Below are 13,456 nucleotides of genomic sequence, written 5' to 3' on the forward strand. Positions count from 1 at the left end.
GTATATGACCCATGAGGATTTTTTAAAACCCTGTTTCTTTCATCTCTTTCATGTACTGCATATCCTCAGGTCACTTGATTTGGTAATAATCCGATTCTTTTCTTCTTTTTTATTTCTTAATTTCCATTGATATTACAATAAATTTACTTTCCATGGAAATTGTGTAACGTTGATTGTCTTCCTTCCCTTTCAACCAACTTCTAGAGTTTCTTCACCACAAAGGGCTTTGGCTTATTTTCGAGGTAGTTGATTCGCTCATCCTTAAAAAGAGAAATAAGGGAGATAACAGATTCGGTTTTGTTCACTTCATAAGAATGGAGGACACGAAAAGATCCATCAAATGTCTTGATGGGAGCTAGTATTCAAGGCAACAATATAAGAGCCTCCATGGCGAGGTTTCAAAACGCAATATTAGAAGACCTGTAATTTGTTTCTGTTTGTTCTTGTTGTGATTCATAGTCACTTAGGGTGAGGATGAGAATGATATCATTGATTATTTTAGAGATTCGTCCATGGCATAAAATCATACATCTGTCTCTGATTGTGAACGTGTTTTTGAAGCAAGTGCTCATTATTGGAGGAGTTGGTTTATATAACAAAATTGAGAGCTCTGTTGTGAATTGGAATCTTCCAAGAAAATGTTGCAGCATATAAGGAGATTTGATGATCTGACCGGCCTCACAAACGCACGCTCGATAGGGGGCATCATGTCGGTTAAGTCGGGAGGTTGGTCTCCACCGAGTATTGGCCAGGTAAAGTTTAATGCCTACGACGCTTTCAAGGAGGGCAGCTTGGGTTGGAGGAGTATTGAGGGACCTGAGAGGGTCTGATTCGAGCACTGTTTTACGGTCTGACAGGTGCATCGAGCACCGATAGGCTTATTTGACGAATTTTACAAGTTGGATTTTCAACTTAAATAGTGAAAAAGGTGCATATATTTAAGGGTAAAGTATATAAATGGTCACTGAACTTTTCAGATGCTTGCATTTAGATCTCCAATTTTTAAAACTTCCAATATAATCACCAAACATTTAGTTCGTTTGCAATATGGTCCCCGATGTAATGGCCGTTTCACTACCATTAGGGTAAATTATATAAATGATCACTAAACTTTTCAGGAGCTTGAATTTAGGTCCCCCAACTTTTAAAACTTGCAACATAGTCATCAATTACATTTAAACCCCAAAATCCAAAATGCTTCAATTATATTCTAAACCTCAAATTCAAAAATATATCAATTACATGCCCAACCCCAAATTCATAATCCATTTTCAAAATTTGTCATAACAAATTGAACTTGAGATAATAACTCCAAACCCTAAAAACATAATCATTTCAAAAAAATTAACCAATTATAAGTGAACAATGAGCGATTATGCTGGGTTTAGGGTTATATTGGACCTAAATACTCAATTCAATTTATAAAATAGTTGATTCGGAATTTTTTCTATTTGAGTTTAAAATTTAAATCAAGTCGAATTGAATTGAATTTTTGAGTTTATGTTTAAATTTAATTATAAATATTTATCATATTATAATATTATTAGATTTTAATTCAGTTCAATTTATAAAATAGTTGACTCGAAATTTTTTCTACTTGAGTTTATAAAATTTAAATCAAGTCAAATTGAATTGAATTGAATTTTTGAGTTTCTGTTTAAATTTAATTATAAATATTTATAATACTATAATATTATTTGATTCTAATTTAAATTGTTTTTTAACCATATACAATACATATATTTCTTCATATTTTTTCATATGATATACATGTATAATATAGAGTCAAGGGACTTGACTCAAACTTAAAAATTAATTCACTAATTACTAAAAAAATTTAGATATTCGAGTTGTATTTTACAACTCGATTTTAACTTGAAATTTTTTTAAGTTGAGTTGATGAAATTAAAACTCAAAGTCAATTTGTATCAATTTTTTTTGAATCAATTCAAGTCGAAAAATAATTTTTTCGAATCGAATTGACTATTGTTCACTTATAGTTGGTTAAATCTAACTTTTAAATCCTAAACCCAACATAATCACTTATTGTTATGGACCCAAAATGAACTAAATGTTGTTGATTATGTTGGGTTAATTGGTGGGGAAATTTAGTATTTAGGGTTATGTTTTGAGGGTTTAGAGTTGCTGCTTCAAGTTTAATTTGTTATGGAAGATTTTGAGAATGAATTATGAATTTGGGGTTTGTCATGTAATTGAAGTATTTTTGGAATTTGAGGTTTAGAATGTAATTGAAGTATTTTGGAATTTGGGGTTTATAATATAATTGATGATTGTGTTGCAAGTTTTAAAAGTTTGGGGGGACCTAAATGCAAGTTTCTAAAAAGTTCAATGACCATTTATATAATTTACCCTAACAACAGAGAAATGACCGTTATGTCGGGGACCATATTGCAAATGAACTAAATGTTTGGTGACTGTATTGTAAGTTTTAAAAGTTATGGAACCTAAATGCAATCATCTAAAAAGTTCAGTGACCATTTATATATTTTACCCTATATTAATTCATGGGAATCGTACGCACAATTAAGTAGTAAATAACAGACTTTCAACATTATATTACAATGCATATTACTCATTTGTCTTAAGCATCCAATGGACTCTGGTTATCATCCGCAGTTGGTTTCACTAACCATCGATTGAGACGTTCAGATGCATTTCTTACCTGTCACAAGAAATCAAATAACTCTAATATTTTTCAAATAAAATAATCATTTTTATTATTATCATAAATATTTAGGGTTAATTATTTCAAATATCACTTGCCTTTAGGCTCGGGTAACAATGACGTTTATGTTTTTTGTTATAATTATACCACTCCACCGTTAATCCATTAATGGAACGATGACATGGTAACTTTGCGTCGTGACTGTGATGATGTGGCTCTCTCACCAAAACATAAACTTCGTCGTGTCGTTAATGAATTAACGGCGAAATTGATATCACAGTTAAATTAAACGTCAGTTATAACTAAACATAAACGTTAGTGTTAAAATTGACAAAATTGAAAATTTCAGTGTCATAAACGAACTCGAGCCTAAAGGTGAGTGGTATTTGAAGTAGTTAACCCAAAATATTTATTATTTAATATTTGAGTACTTGTACCTGTTCTTCCCAATCTGTTTTCCATACAAAGCAACCAAGAATAAGCGATTGCGTTGCCACCCCACTCATTAATCCAATCCACAGCCCCTAAATAAAATTACAGAATTAGAACTTATCATACATGTAAGAACATGGTGAAAGCACGATAATAACGACTGTAAAACGATCGCAGATGAAAGATCGCCTAGATTTAACGAATCATATTTACCTTAACTTGAAGATCAGCAACATATCCAAGCAAAATTCCTATAGGTATCCCTATGGCATAATAGCTTCCCAAGTTCACATATGCTACTGTGCTTTGCAAACCAGCTCCAGTGGCAATACCTGTATTATATATAAATATTCATGTGAAATAAATTTAGATGGAATGAGGAAAGATAAAATCAACATAAGCAAAGGCAATAAGCTTACCTGAGAGTACTGGCTGAACACTGTTGACTAAAATTGCTAAAGCGAAAAAAATTGAAAGACTTGAGACTGTTTCTGCAACCTGTTCATCATCAGAAAACATGTAGGCGATTTGATTCCTGAAAACCATGCATAATGTCCACAGTACAATTCCTATACTTGTTGAAGTGCCTAGTATTGTTTTTATTGCAAATTTCACTGCCTTTGCACTTCCTTTCCCCAATTCATTCGAAACTCGTACGCTGACGACGAAAAAAACCGAATTTTAATTGATTCATACGATCATTTTTAAGAGATGGTTTTCGGAAGATAATATATACCTTGCTGCAACTAGGAAGCCTAGGCAGACCATAAATTCCCATCCATAGATATTCAGGCTGCACTAATAAATTTTTTAGATATAAAAGCAAATGATTTTTACTAAATTGAAGTACAAAAGGGAAATTAATCTCTTGATTACCAGATGGAGAAAGAAGCAATGGAGACTGTTGCATTTTTGGTGTATCCAGCCATTATGATGAGGATGGAAAAATACCATAGTTCCAAGCTATTCAAAAAAATCAATTTGAGAGAATTAAAATATTAACGGGGATGTAAATTTATTTGTAAAAGCAATGGAAATTAGGATTATTACCAAATCATGGCACCAGAGGATATGGAGAGCTTCACAACAGGCAATAGATCAAAGAAAGCGGCTTTTGAGAATCCTGTCCATGTATTAGGGCACCACCCTCCAAACACATAAACCAATTGTCCCACAACCATTATCCAACCAGACATATTCATGGATGCCATTGCTCCATTAACTCCCCACTTAAACTTGTTCACAAGCATCCATGACAAGAACACATGAATGATGAATGATGCCATCGATAGCCACCCGACAATCAAATTCTTGAGCTGCGCTTGTAAGAACATCGATATAGTCATGGAAATGACGAAGCTATAGATCATTGGGATGAACCACAGAGCAATCGGCCCTGCCGCAACCGCGAGCTCCTCCTCCTGTCCGAGAATCTGAAGGATCGGGGTCGCGAATACAAAGAGAGGTAGCAATACTGTTGCTGTAATGCCATCGACGATCCATGACCGTTGCAGGTAAATTCCCATCATGTGGTGATGCCCTGCCCCAAATGCTTGCCCGCATAGAGTTTCGGTTGCACTCGACATGCCGATCTTCCATTCATGGACAACAAGATATTACATTTTTTATGATTAGAGAAGAATGAAACATAAGGAGAAGAATGAAACAAGATGTTACCAGTATCCCATACATGAACCTGACGATAATGGTTTGTATGATTGCATACGAGGCGAGCTCGACGTCTCCGATGTGACCGAGAAATGACTGTGTCACGACCACCATTCCAAATGAAGTTACCCTTGACAATATTGATGGGAATGCTATTCTCCATATCGTCTTTGATTCAATCCAAACTCTTGTTTTCAAATCTTCTTCTCCTCTTTCTGCAATCAACCTCTCTTCGAGCTGCTTGTTATCCATAAATAATTAAGGCCTTCCTGGAACATGACATTACGTGAAAAACAAAACAATTCAAGACTTTAATCATAGAGACCAAATGGTGTTATAGTACCATAAATAACTTTGCTTGTTTGAAGATATCAAATCAATATGGACATACTTACTAGAGAGTACTCAAACGGGTGACTGTTGAATTGCAGAGATGAAAAGGAATAAAATGAGCTATGAAGGTCGATAGGGAAGTATTACTTTAGGGATAGCAACACGCGGATTTTACACTATAAAATTGGAGCAAGAAAAGCACATTTTCTAGTAGTTAGAGGAAAAGCAAGTTTTATAATGAAAAAAAGAAGATACTGTAGGTAGCCTGAGGGATTTTATTCAGTATTTTTGTCAATAATGGCCAATATCGTAGTAATGGGTACATGATTTTATATTAGGCGCGAATTTCTAAATATTTTAAGAGAATAGATTCATAAAATTTTAGAAACAAAAATAAATTATTAATAAAAAATATAAAATAATTTAAAATTGTCATGGAACGAATATCCGTATATACCTAACTGACTGCGACTATTTTAGTTGTTCTTATTGATTTCAAACTTGAATGGAATCGAGTCGGGAACAATGAAGCATGGAATATGAGTAGATACAAATAAGTCCAAATACTCGGAACACATTTATTTGTGTAATTAATGCAGGTGCGACATTTTTTATTTGCAATGTCATTTTAGCTATGATTGTATATTAAATTTTGACATATTAATAATTTGTATCATATCTTTAATTTATTATTATCTATATAATAATCAGAGATAGAATTAAGTTGACGATAGAGGGTATTGAAAGTAAAAATATAATAAAAAATGAGATCAATATGAAATAAATTATATGGAAAACAAGATTTATTGTTTTTGCTCTTTCTCTTCCTTTTTTTTCTTATTTTTTCTTTGAGTTTGTATCATTTTTTATAGATCATATCAACTTTTTATTATTTGATTTTCTTTAGCGGGTGACGACACCGGTTTTGATGTTAGTTGTCGACCGTCGATTCTCTTTTTTTTTTTTTTTTAATAAAAATAATTATGCATGTGTTGCACGTTTATCTTTACATTTGTGACACGTTTACCTCTGCCTTCGCGGCATGTTTTTCGATATTTTTCTTGGTCGTTTGTCCATTCTTTTATTTATATTTTCTGAGGGTTGGATTTGACGACACAACGACTGATCAAGATGGTGCTTAATCGAAATCTTGTTGATCTTCTTTGCTATGGACCTTTGGATTGAAATTGGATGCGTGATTTTGTATTTTATGGATAGTTTCTCATGATGCTCGACTCTAATTGCAGTTCTCGGTGCTCTTTAGCTTAATTCTCTTTTGTGGTTCGTTTTCTGATGCAATCAAATTTATTCGTATCTATTTTAGTCTATTGGTTGGGTTTTTAACATTTTCCATGTATGGTCCTTATATAATCTAAAGTGACTAGTTTCAATGTTATAGGAAAAGTCCAAATTATGTATTTAATTTACGATGATAATTATAAACTCTTATTGTAATTTCATATATTTTTATTTTTTAATAATACTAGCGACTTCAACATCCAGTGTATTATGAAACACTCTTTGAACACCCTTATAAAATTCATCTGACCAATATAAACTTCAACGGTAATAGAGATCGTAAAAGGAACTATTTCTCTCCAAACTAATTATCTCCAAAAATTCTAAGATTAAGTTAGTCTACTCTATATATATTTATAGAGAAAAAAATTAATCATCAATAATCCTTACTTCATAAGAATTCTTACCTAAATAAGCATAATCATCAAGTAATATTCAATTGTTATAATTATAATAAAATCTAACTTAATTACCAATCATAACATGAGTTCATATGTAATAATTTCTTCACTAAGCAAATTTCATCGTAAAACTTACATTTAAGTCTTTAACAACTTCACTTCTTACCACCCCGATTCGACCTGATTATATTAATATTTTAAAATAGTTAAATAATATATTTTATAATAATATATTTATAATTATTTATTAAATTTTAAATAATTAAAATAATATATTTTATAATATTTTACTGTATGTTAGCTTTATCGATCAACTGAAGAACCGTCAAGAGGGGGTGAATTGGTCTTTAAAAATTTGTGGTGGAATCAATCGAAAATAAAACTTTACACAAAGAATTTAGAATGGTTCGACTTCTAAACCAAGTCTACATCCACTACCTTAGCATCTACAATAAGGATTTCTCAAATCCACTAGATTTGCAAACCTTTGAGGATAAGGTGTAACCTTACAAACATTTCAAGGTTTATACCCCAAAACCTTGAATACACACTCTCCCAAACAGTAATTATAAATTTAGCAAATAAAAAGAAAAAACCTCACAAAGGCAAATTTGTTTGCACAAATTAAGCACTCGCCCAAAATCACACTTGAACAAGTTTAACAATGTAGCTCACAAGTGTGTTACAAAGAATTTGACAATTTTTGCTCTAAAACTCTATTGATGATGGTTTGGTCATGCAATTGACTTTCTTGTTGTTCTTCATTTGAATCTTGGTCCCTTTTATGTCTTTTAACATCAATCTAGCCGTTTGAAGCTGTTAGGGATTGAATAAAACCGTTTGATTAATTAATTTTGAGCATTTAATGCTCACCTGCACATTTTGTATCGGTACAGGAAGTTGGTATCGAGACCGAGCCTCCCAACATAAAATTTATAGCTGTTAAACCATTAGTATCGATATTGTTGTGTGAGTATCGTTACTCACCCACCGGTCTCGATACGAAGACCATGGTATCATTACCAAAAAAGCCTTCTAGAATTTTGGTATCAAGACTGGTATATTGATCTCGAGACTAGAAGAGGTTTTAGCTAAAAATCAAGTGTTTTGAGCTTTAAAACAATATTTATAAAATGTGAATTTACTCAATAACACTTGTGATTATTTTTCAAACTTAAAAATGCTTTAAAATCATTTATGACAAATTATTTATAAAAACGTGAAATACAAATTTTAACAACTTAAAACATTTAATAATTATGTTTTATCAAAATTCAAAAGTAAGTTCAAATATCTCCCTTTTTGATATAGGCATAATGCAACAAAATAACCCTAACGTTTGACAGTATTGCCAAACTCACACTTATTTTATTTACACATTGGACCACTCAACGTTTCATTTTGGGTAAAAAACGCCCTCAGTGGATGGAAACCGTTAGTCAACTGATGGTCAACGCCTAATGCTGACCAAACACATACATGTGGACAAAGATACTGACGTGGCTTGTCCAGATCATGGTACATGATGACGTGGTATCACACATGGACATGCCACCGAGGGTTTTTTTGACCCAAAATGAAATGATGAGTGGTCAAATGTGTCAAAAAAACAATAAGGGTAAATTTGACAATACTATCAAACGTTAGGGTTGTTTTGTTACATTTTGCCTTTGATATAAAAAACCTTTTGTGAAAATTTGCTTTAAAATTGATTTGTCATATTTTGTGAAAAATAAAATCTCCCCTTAGTAAATCAATTTTTTGGCTAAAATCATTTTTTGCTAGCAAATTGTAAGTTTTTGTTGAAAACATTTTGATGTTTCGATATAACAAATTAAATGTTATTGGATTTTAAGATTTTATAATCATTTTCAAATGTATATTCAATTAAACCATTAGAATATCAAAATATTACTCCAAGTTTTTCAAATGTCAAAAAGTGTAAAATTATGTTTTAATCTCAAAATATTTTTAAAATAAATATTACAAAGTATTTTGAGTCTAAATCGAGCCAAAAATAATTTTTAAATAGAAGGGATTCAAGAAAAACCAGATTGCTCGGATGGTACCGGTACCCCCTTATATGGTACGATAACCACATGACAATTTTGGTTCCGAGAAAAACAGAATGCTCCGATGGTACCGATACCTACCTGGATGGTACTGATACCTCTTCTCCATAACGGTCGAAATATTTAAATTTTACACTGCAAGTACCGATACCCTATGGATAGGTATCGATACCCCCCACGTTCCTCAACTGTTTTATTAATTGTTTTCACACAATAACGGTATTATTGACTTCACCAATGATCCCCAACATTCAGAAGTGATTCAAGGTATATTTAAACAAGCTTAGGAGCCATTGATCAATAACAATCAACGAGAATTAAGAAAGAATCAAAGAGAAAGCATCAAACGTCAAGTTTGAACATTTTTAAGCCTATTTCATTCAATATTCATTTTTGCTTTCAATAACACTTGTTGTGCTCAATTATATTATTCTTGAGTGTTCTTTCTTTGTTCTAGAATTGCGCAAACATCTTACCTTGTGAGGGTTTCTTGTAAGTTTGTGAAATTTGTGTATTTCTCTTTGGGAGAGAGAGTGCTTAAGAATTTGGGGTATAATTCTTGAGGGAGTTGTAATGTTACTCTTTGTCCTCAAAAGAAAGAATAAATTAGTGAATTTGTTAGAAAATCTTTAGTGTGAATAGCTAAGGTAGTGGATGTAGACTTTAGTTGAGAAAATCGAACCACTTAAATCGCTGTGCAAACATTTTTAATTTTCTGCAAAAGCTTCCGCCAAATTTTTAATTTCCAATTCACCCCTCTTGGCTATTTCGTCGATCGATTAACTCAAAAATTGGTATCAGAGCCTCACTCATTTGAAGGTTTAATCGTCTTTTGAGTCGATTCGGGAAGATTTATATCGATAATCAAGTCATCAATGGCCTCTACTTCAAACTTCGACTTTGATCTTGATTCATTGCCCGTCAACAAGCCTCTTTTCTTCAATGGAGCTAATTATGCTTATTGGAATAATAAGATGATGTAGTTCATTAAAACAAGTGATATGAGAGCATGAAATATTATAGAAGACGGATACATCAAACCTTCCACTCATCCAAGATTGTGGAGTGAAGGAAAGACAAGAATGTTCCAGCTCAACTCAAAGTTATCCATATTATCTTTTGTGCTCTTGGACCAGATGAATACGGGAGAGTTTTATCTTGTACAACTGCCAAGGAGATATGGGACAAATTACAAGTCACTCATGAAGGCACAAATGAGGTAAAAGAATCTAAAATTAGTCTTCTAACTCATAGCTATGAAAATTTCAGGATGAAACCGGATGAAGATATCAAAGCTATGATGGATAGATTCTCCACGATTGTCGACGGTCTCAAATCATATGGAGAAATTATTCCAAATGTCAAGCTTGTGAGGAAGTTAGATTACTCTCTTTCAAAAGCTTGGCAATCAAAGAAGACGGCGATCATTGAGGTTAAAAATTTAAAATCTTTAACCCTCGATGAGCTTATGGGTTCTCTCCTCACACATGAAATGATGCTTAAAGAAGAGGAATACCTCGAGAAAAGAGATGAGCCAAAGAAGAAGAGCGTTGGAGTTGCTCTCAAATCCAAAAAGGATAAGAGTGATTCGGATGAAGATGACGATGATGAGGAAATGGAATTGTTTGCCAAAAGGTTCAGAAAATTGATGAAGCCAAACCGAGGAAGAAAATTCAAACGAAATGAAGGCTTCAAGAATGAACCAAAAGAGAATGACTCGGTCATTTGTTATGAATGTAAAAAGTTAGGGCATGTCAAATATGATTGTCCACAATTGGAGAAAAATGGTCAATCAAAGAATAAACACAAGGCAAACATGGCTACATGGAGCGATGAAGAAGGTTCTGATGAAGAGGAACAGGAAGTAGCAAACTTGTGCTTGATGGCATCGGGTAGATTCTCAGGTAACCTATAGCTCATTTAATTTTGAAGATTATTTGTTTGATGAGCTATTAGAGGAATATACTGGGTAGACTTCGGATTATAAGAAATTTTTTTAAAATATAAAAATGATATTTCAAAATTGAAAAAAAAAATAATCTCATATCCAAGACCAACAATGATCTTGGAAGTAAAATTAAAGATTTTCAAATCAAACTAGAAGAGTTTGAAAAGAAAAATTATGATTTGCATAATTTACTTTCAAAGGTCAATGATGATCATCAAAAGAAAATTGATGATCTTAAATCTTCTTTTGATAAAGTTGGAACAAAACATTTTGAAAATGGAGAAAGTTCAAAATCCAACTTTATTAGAAAAAGTTTTAGAAACTACAATCATAGAGGTCCTGAAGAACCTCTAATGGAAAATTTGTTATAAGTATATGGATTCCTAAAAAACTCATTACTACTAAAGATAAGGATATCCTACACAAATGGATATCCAAGGGGACTAGGATTTTGGAAACTAATGAATATGGACCCAAAAGAATTTGGGTACCAAAAATAAAAAATTAATCTATGTTTGTAGGGAAAGGAGCATTGCTACAAGGCATGAGAAACAAATTCAAACTCATGGTAGCTTGATAGTGGATTCTCAAGACACATGACCGGAGATAAGAGCCGGTTCATCGAGCTTAACGCCAAAAATGGAGGAAGGTGACTTTGGTGATAATTCAAAAGGTCACATTGAAGGTATAGGTACAATAGGTAATACCTCTTCCATACAATTTAAAAATGTTTTATATGTGAATGGGTTAAAGCATAATCTATTAAGTATTAGTCAATTATGTGATAAGGGATACAATGTCATGTTTAAAACTAATGGTTGTAAAGTCATTGACATTGCATCTAATCGGATTATGCTTATTGGTCATAGAATAGGAAACATTTACGTGGTGCATTTAGATTCTATTCATATGACTAATTGATGCCTAGTTGCTAAGGATGAGCATGATAGTTATGGCATAGGAGACTAGGACATACTAGCATGAGTGTTTTACAACGACTAATTCTAGGAGATTTAGTTAGAGGGTTGCCACAGCTAAAATTTGATAATGATAAAATCTGTGATGTTTGTGTTAAAGGAAAACATAGAAAAACTTCCTTTAAGTCCATTAATGATGTATCAACTAGTAGAGTATTACAATTGATCCATATAGATCTTTTTGGGCCAATTAGGACTGTTAGCTTGGGTGGAAAACAATATTGATTTGTATTGGTAGATGACTATTCTAGATATACTTGGGTTCTATTCTTAGTACTAAAGATGAAGCATTAGAAAAATTCATCACATTTTCAAAAGTAATCCTAAATGAAAAAGGTTACTCCATAACTAGTGTTTGGAGTGATCATGGTACTGAATTTGAAAATCTTGGATTTATTGATTTTTGTAATTCAAATGGTGTTAGCCATAATTTTTCAGCACATAGAACCCCTCAACAAAATGGAGTTGTTTAGATGAAAATTTGAACTTTAGAAGAAATAGTTAGAAACATGCTTTGTGAAAACAATTTGCCAAAATATTTTTGGGCGGAAGCCACAAATACAACTTGTTATGTTATAAATTAAGTAATGATTAGGCCAATTTTAAAGAAAACTCCATATGAACTTTTAAAAAATAAAAATCCTAACATTAGCTATTTTCATCCTTATGGATGTAAATGTTTTGTTTTAAACAACGGTAAAGAAAATCTTGGCAAATTTGATGCTAAAAGTGATGAAAGAATTTTCCTGGGTTATTCCTTAAATTCTAAAGCTTATCGGGTATTTAATAAAAGAACTTTAGTAGCAGAAGAGTCTATACATGTTGTTTTCGATGATAATCCCCTTCCGAGGAAGGATTCTTGTGTGAATGATGATGTATGTATTGTAAACACAAATGAATTAGACATAACGTTGGAGAACCATTATCAAAGGAAGAAACGAAAGATGAGGAAACTCATGATGTTCTTGAGAATCCAACCATTGAAGAATGGGAAGTCTCTTACTCAAGAGAGTACAACTATGTCAAGGATGGTGAAATTATAGGTGATCCATCCAAAGGGGTAATAACTTGATCTTCTCTTAGAAATATATGTAATTATGTTGCATTTATCTCATGCATAGAGCCTAAAAATATTAAAGAAGTATTAAATAATGAACATTGGATTATGGCTATGCAAGAAGAGTTAAATCAATTTGAGAGAAGTAAAGTATGGAAATTAGTTGAAAGGCCTAGTAATAAATCTACTGTAGGTACTAGATGGGTGTTTAGGAATAAGCTTGATGAAAGTGGTAATATAGTGAGGAACAAGGCTAGACTTATTGCTCAAGGCTATACTCAAGAAGAAGACATAGACTATGATGAAACATACGCTCACGTAGTTAGGATGGAAGCAATTAGAATGTTATTAGCATTTGCATGTTTCAATGAATTTAAACTATATCAAATGGATATTAAAAGTGCATTTTTAAATGGTTTTATAAAAGAAGAAATGTATGTGGAACAACCTCCTGGTTTTGAAGATTCAAAATTTCTAGATCATGTTTTTAAATTGACAAAAGTGCTTTATGGTTTAAAACAAGCTCCTAGAGCTTGGTATGAAATATTGTCAATTTTTTAAATTAAAAAGGGTTTTTCAAAAG

General features: G+C 32.3%; 1 protein-coding gene across 1 annotated transcript; it reads right to left on the reverse strand.

Annotated features, from left to right (window-relative positions):
- Nucleotides 1-2,602: 2,602 nt before the first annotated feature.
- LOC120208227 (protein DETOXIFICATION 24-like) lies at nucleotides 2,603-5,038 on the reverse strand. The gene is made up of 8 exons (XM_039207549.1): nucleotides 4,796-5,038; nucleotides 4,169-4,710; nucleotides 3,995-4,081; nucleotides 3,855-3,911; nucleotides 3,538-3,776; nucleotides 3,332-3,450; nucleotides 3,124-3,210; nucleotides 2,603-2,683 (listed from the first exon to the last, which is right to left on the reverse strand). The coding sequence occupies exons 1-8, from the start codon at nucleotides 5,036-5,038 to the stop codon at nucleotides 2,603-2,605; spliced, it is 1,455 nt and encodes a 484-aa protein (XP_039063480.1).
- Between the last annotated feature and the right edge of the window lie 8,418 nt (nucleotides 5,039-13,456).

This window comes from Hibiscus syriacus, unplaced genomic scaffold (assembly GCF_006381635.1).
Source record: "Hibiscus syriacus cultivar Baekdansim isolate YM2019G1 unplaced genomic scaffold, ASM638163v2 tig00016066_pilon, whole genome shotgun sequence".
In the NCBI taxonomy this organism is placed as follows: domain Eukaryota; kingdom Viridiplantae; phylum Streptophyta; class Magnoliopsida; order Malvales; family Malvaceae; genus Hibiscus; species Hibiscus syriacus.

Coding starts and splice junctions, on each gene's coding strand:
- LOC120208227 (XM_039207549.1), bottom strand. CDS start 5,038: ATGGATAACAAGCAGCTCGAAGAGAGGTTGATTGCAGAAAGAGGAGAA. Junction 4,082..4,168: donor TCCTCTGGTGCCATGATTTG/GTAATAATCCTA, acceptor TTTTTTGAATAG/CTTGGAACTATGGTATTTTT. Junction 3,912..3,994: donor ATTGCTTCTTTCTCCATCTG/GTAATCAAGAGA, acceptor TTATTAGTGCAG/CCTGAATATCTATGGATGGG.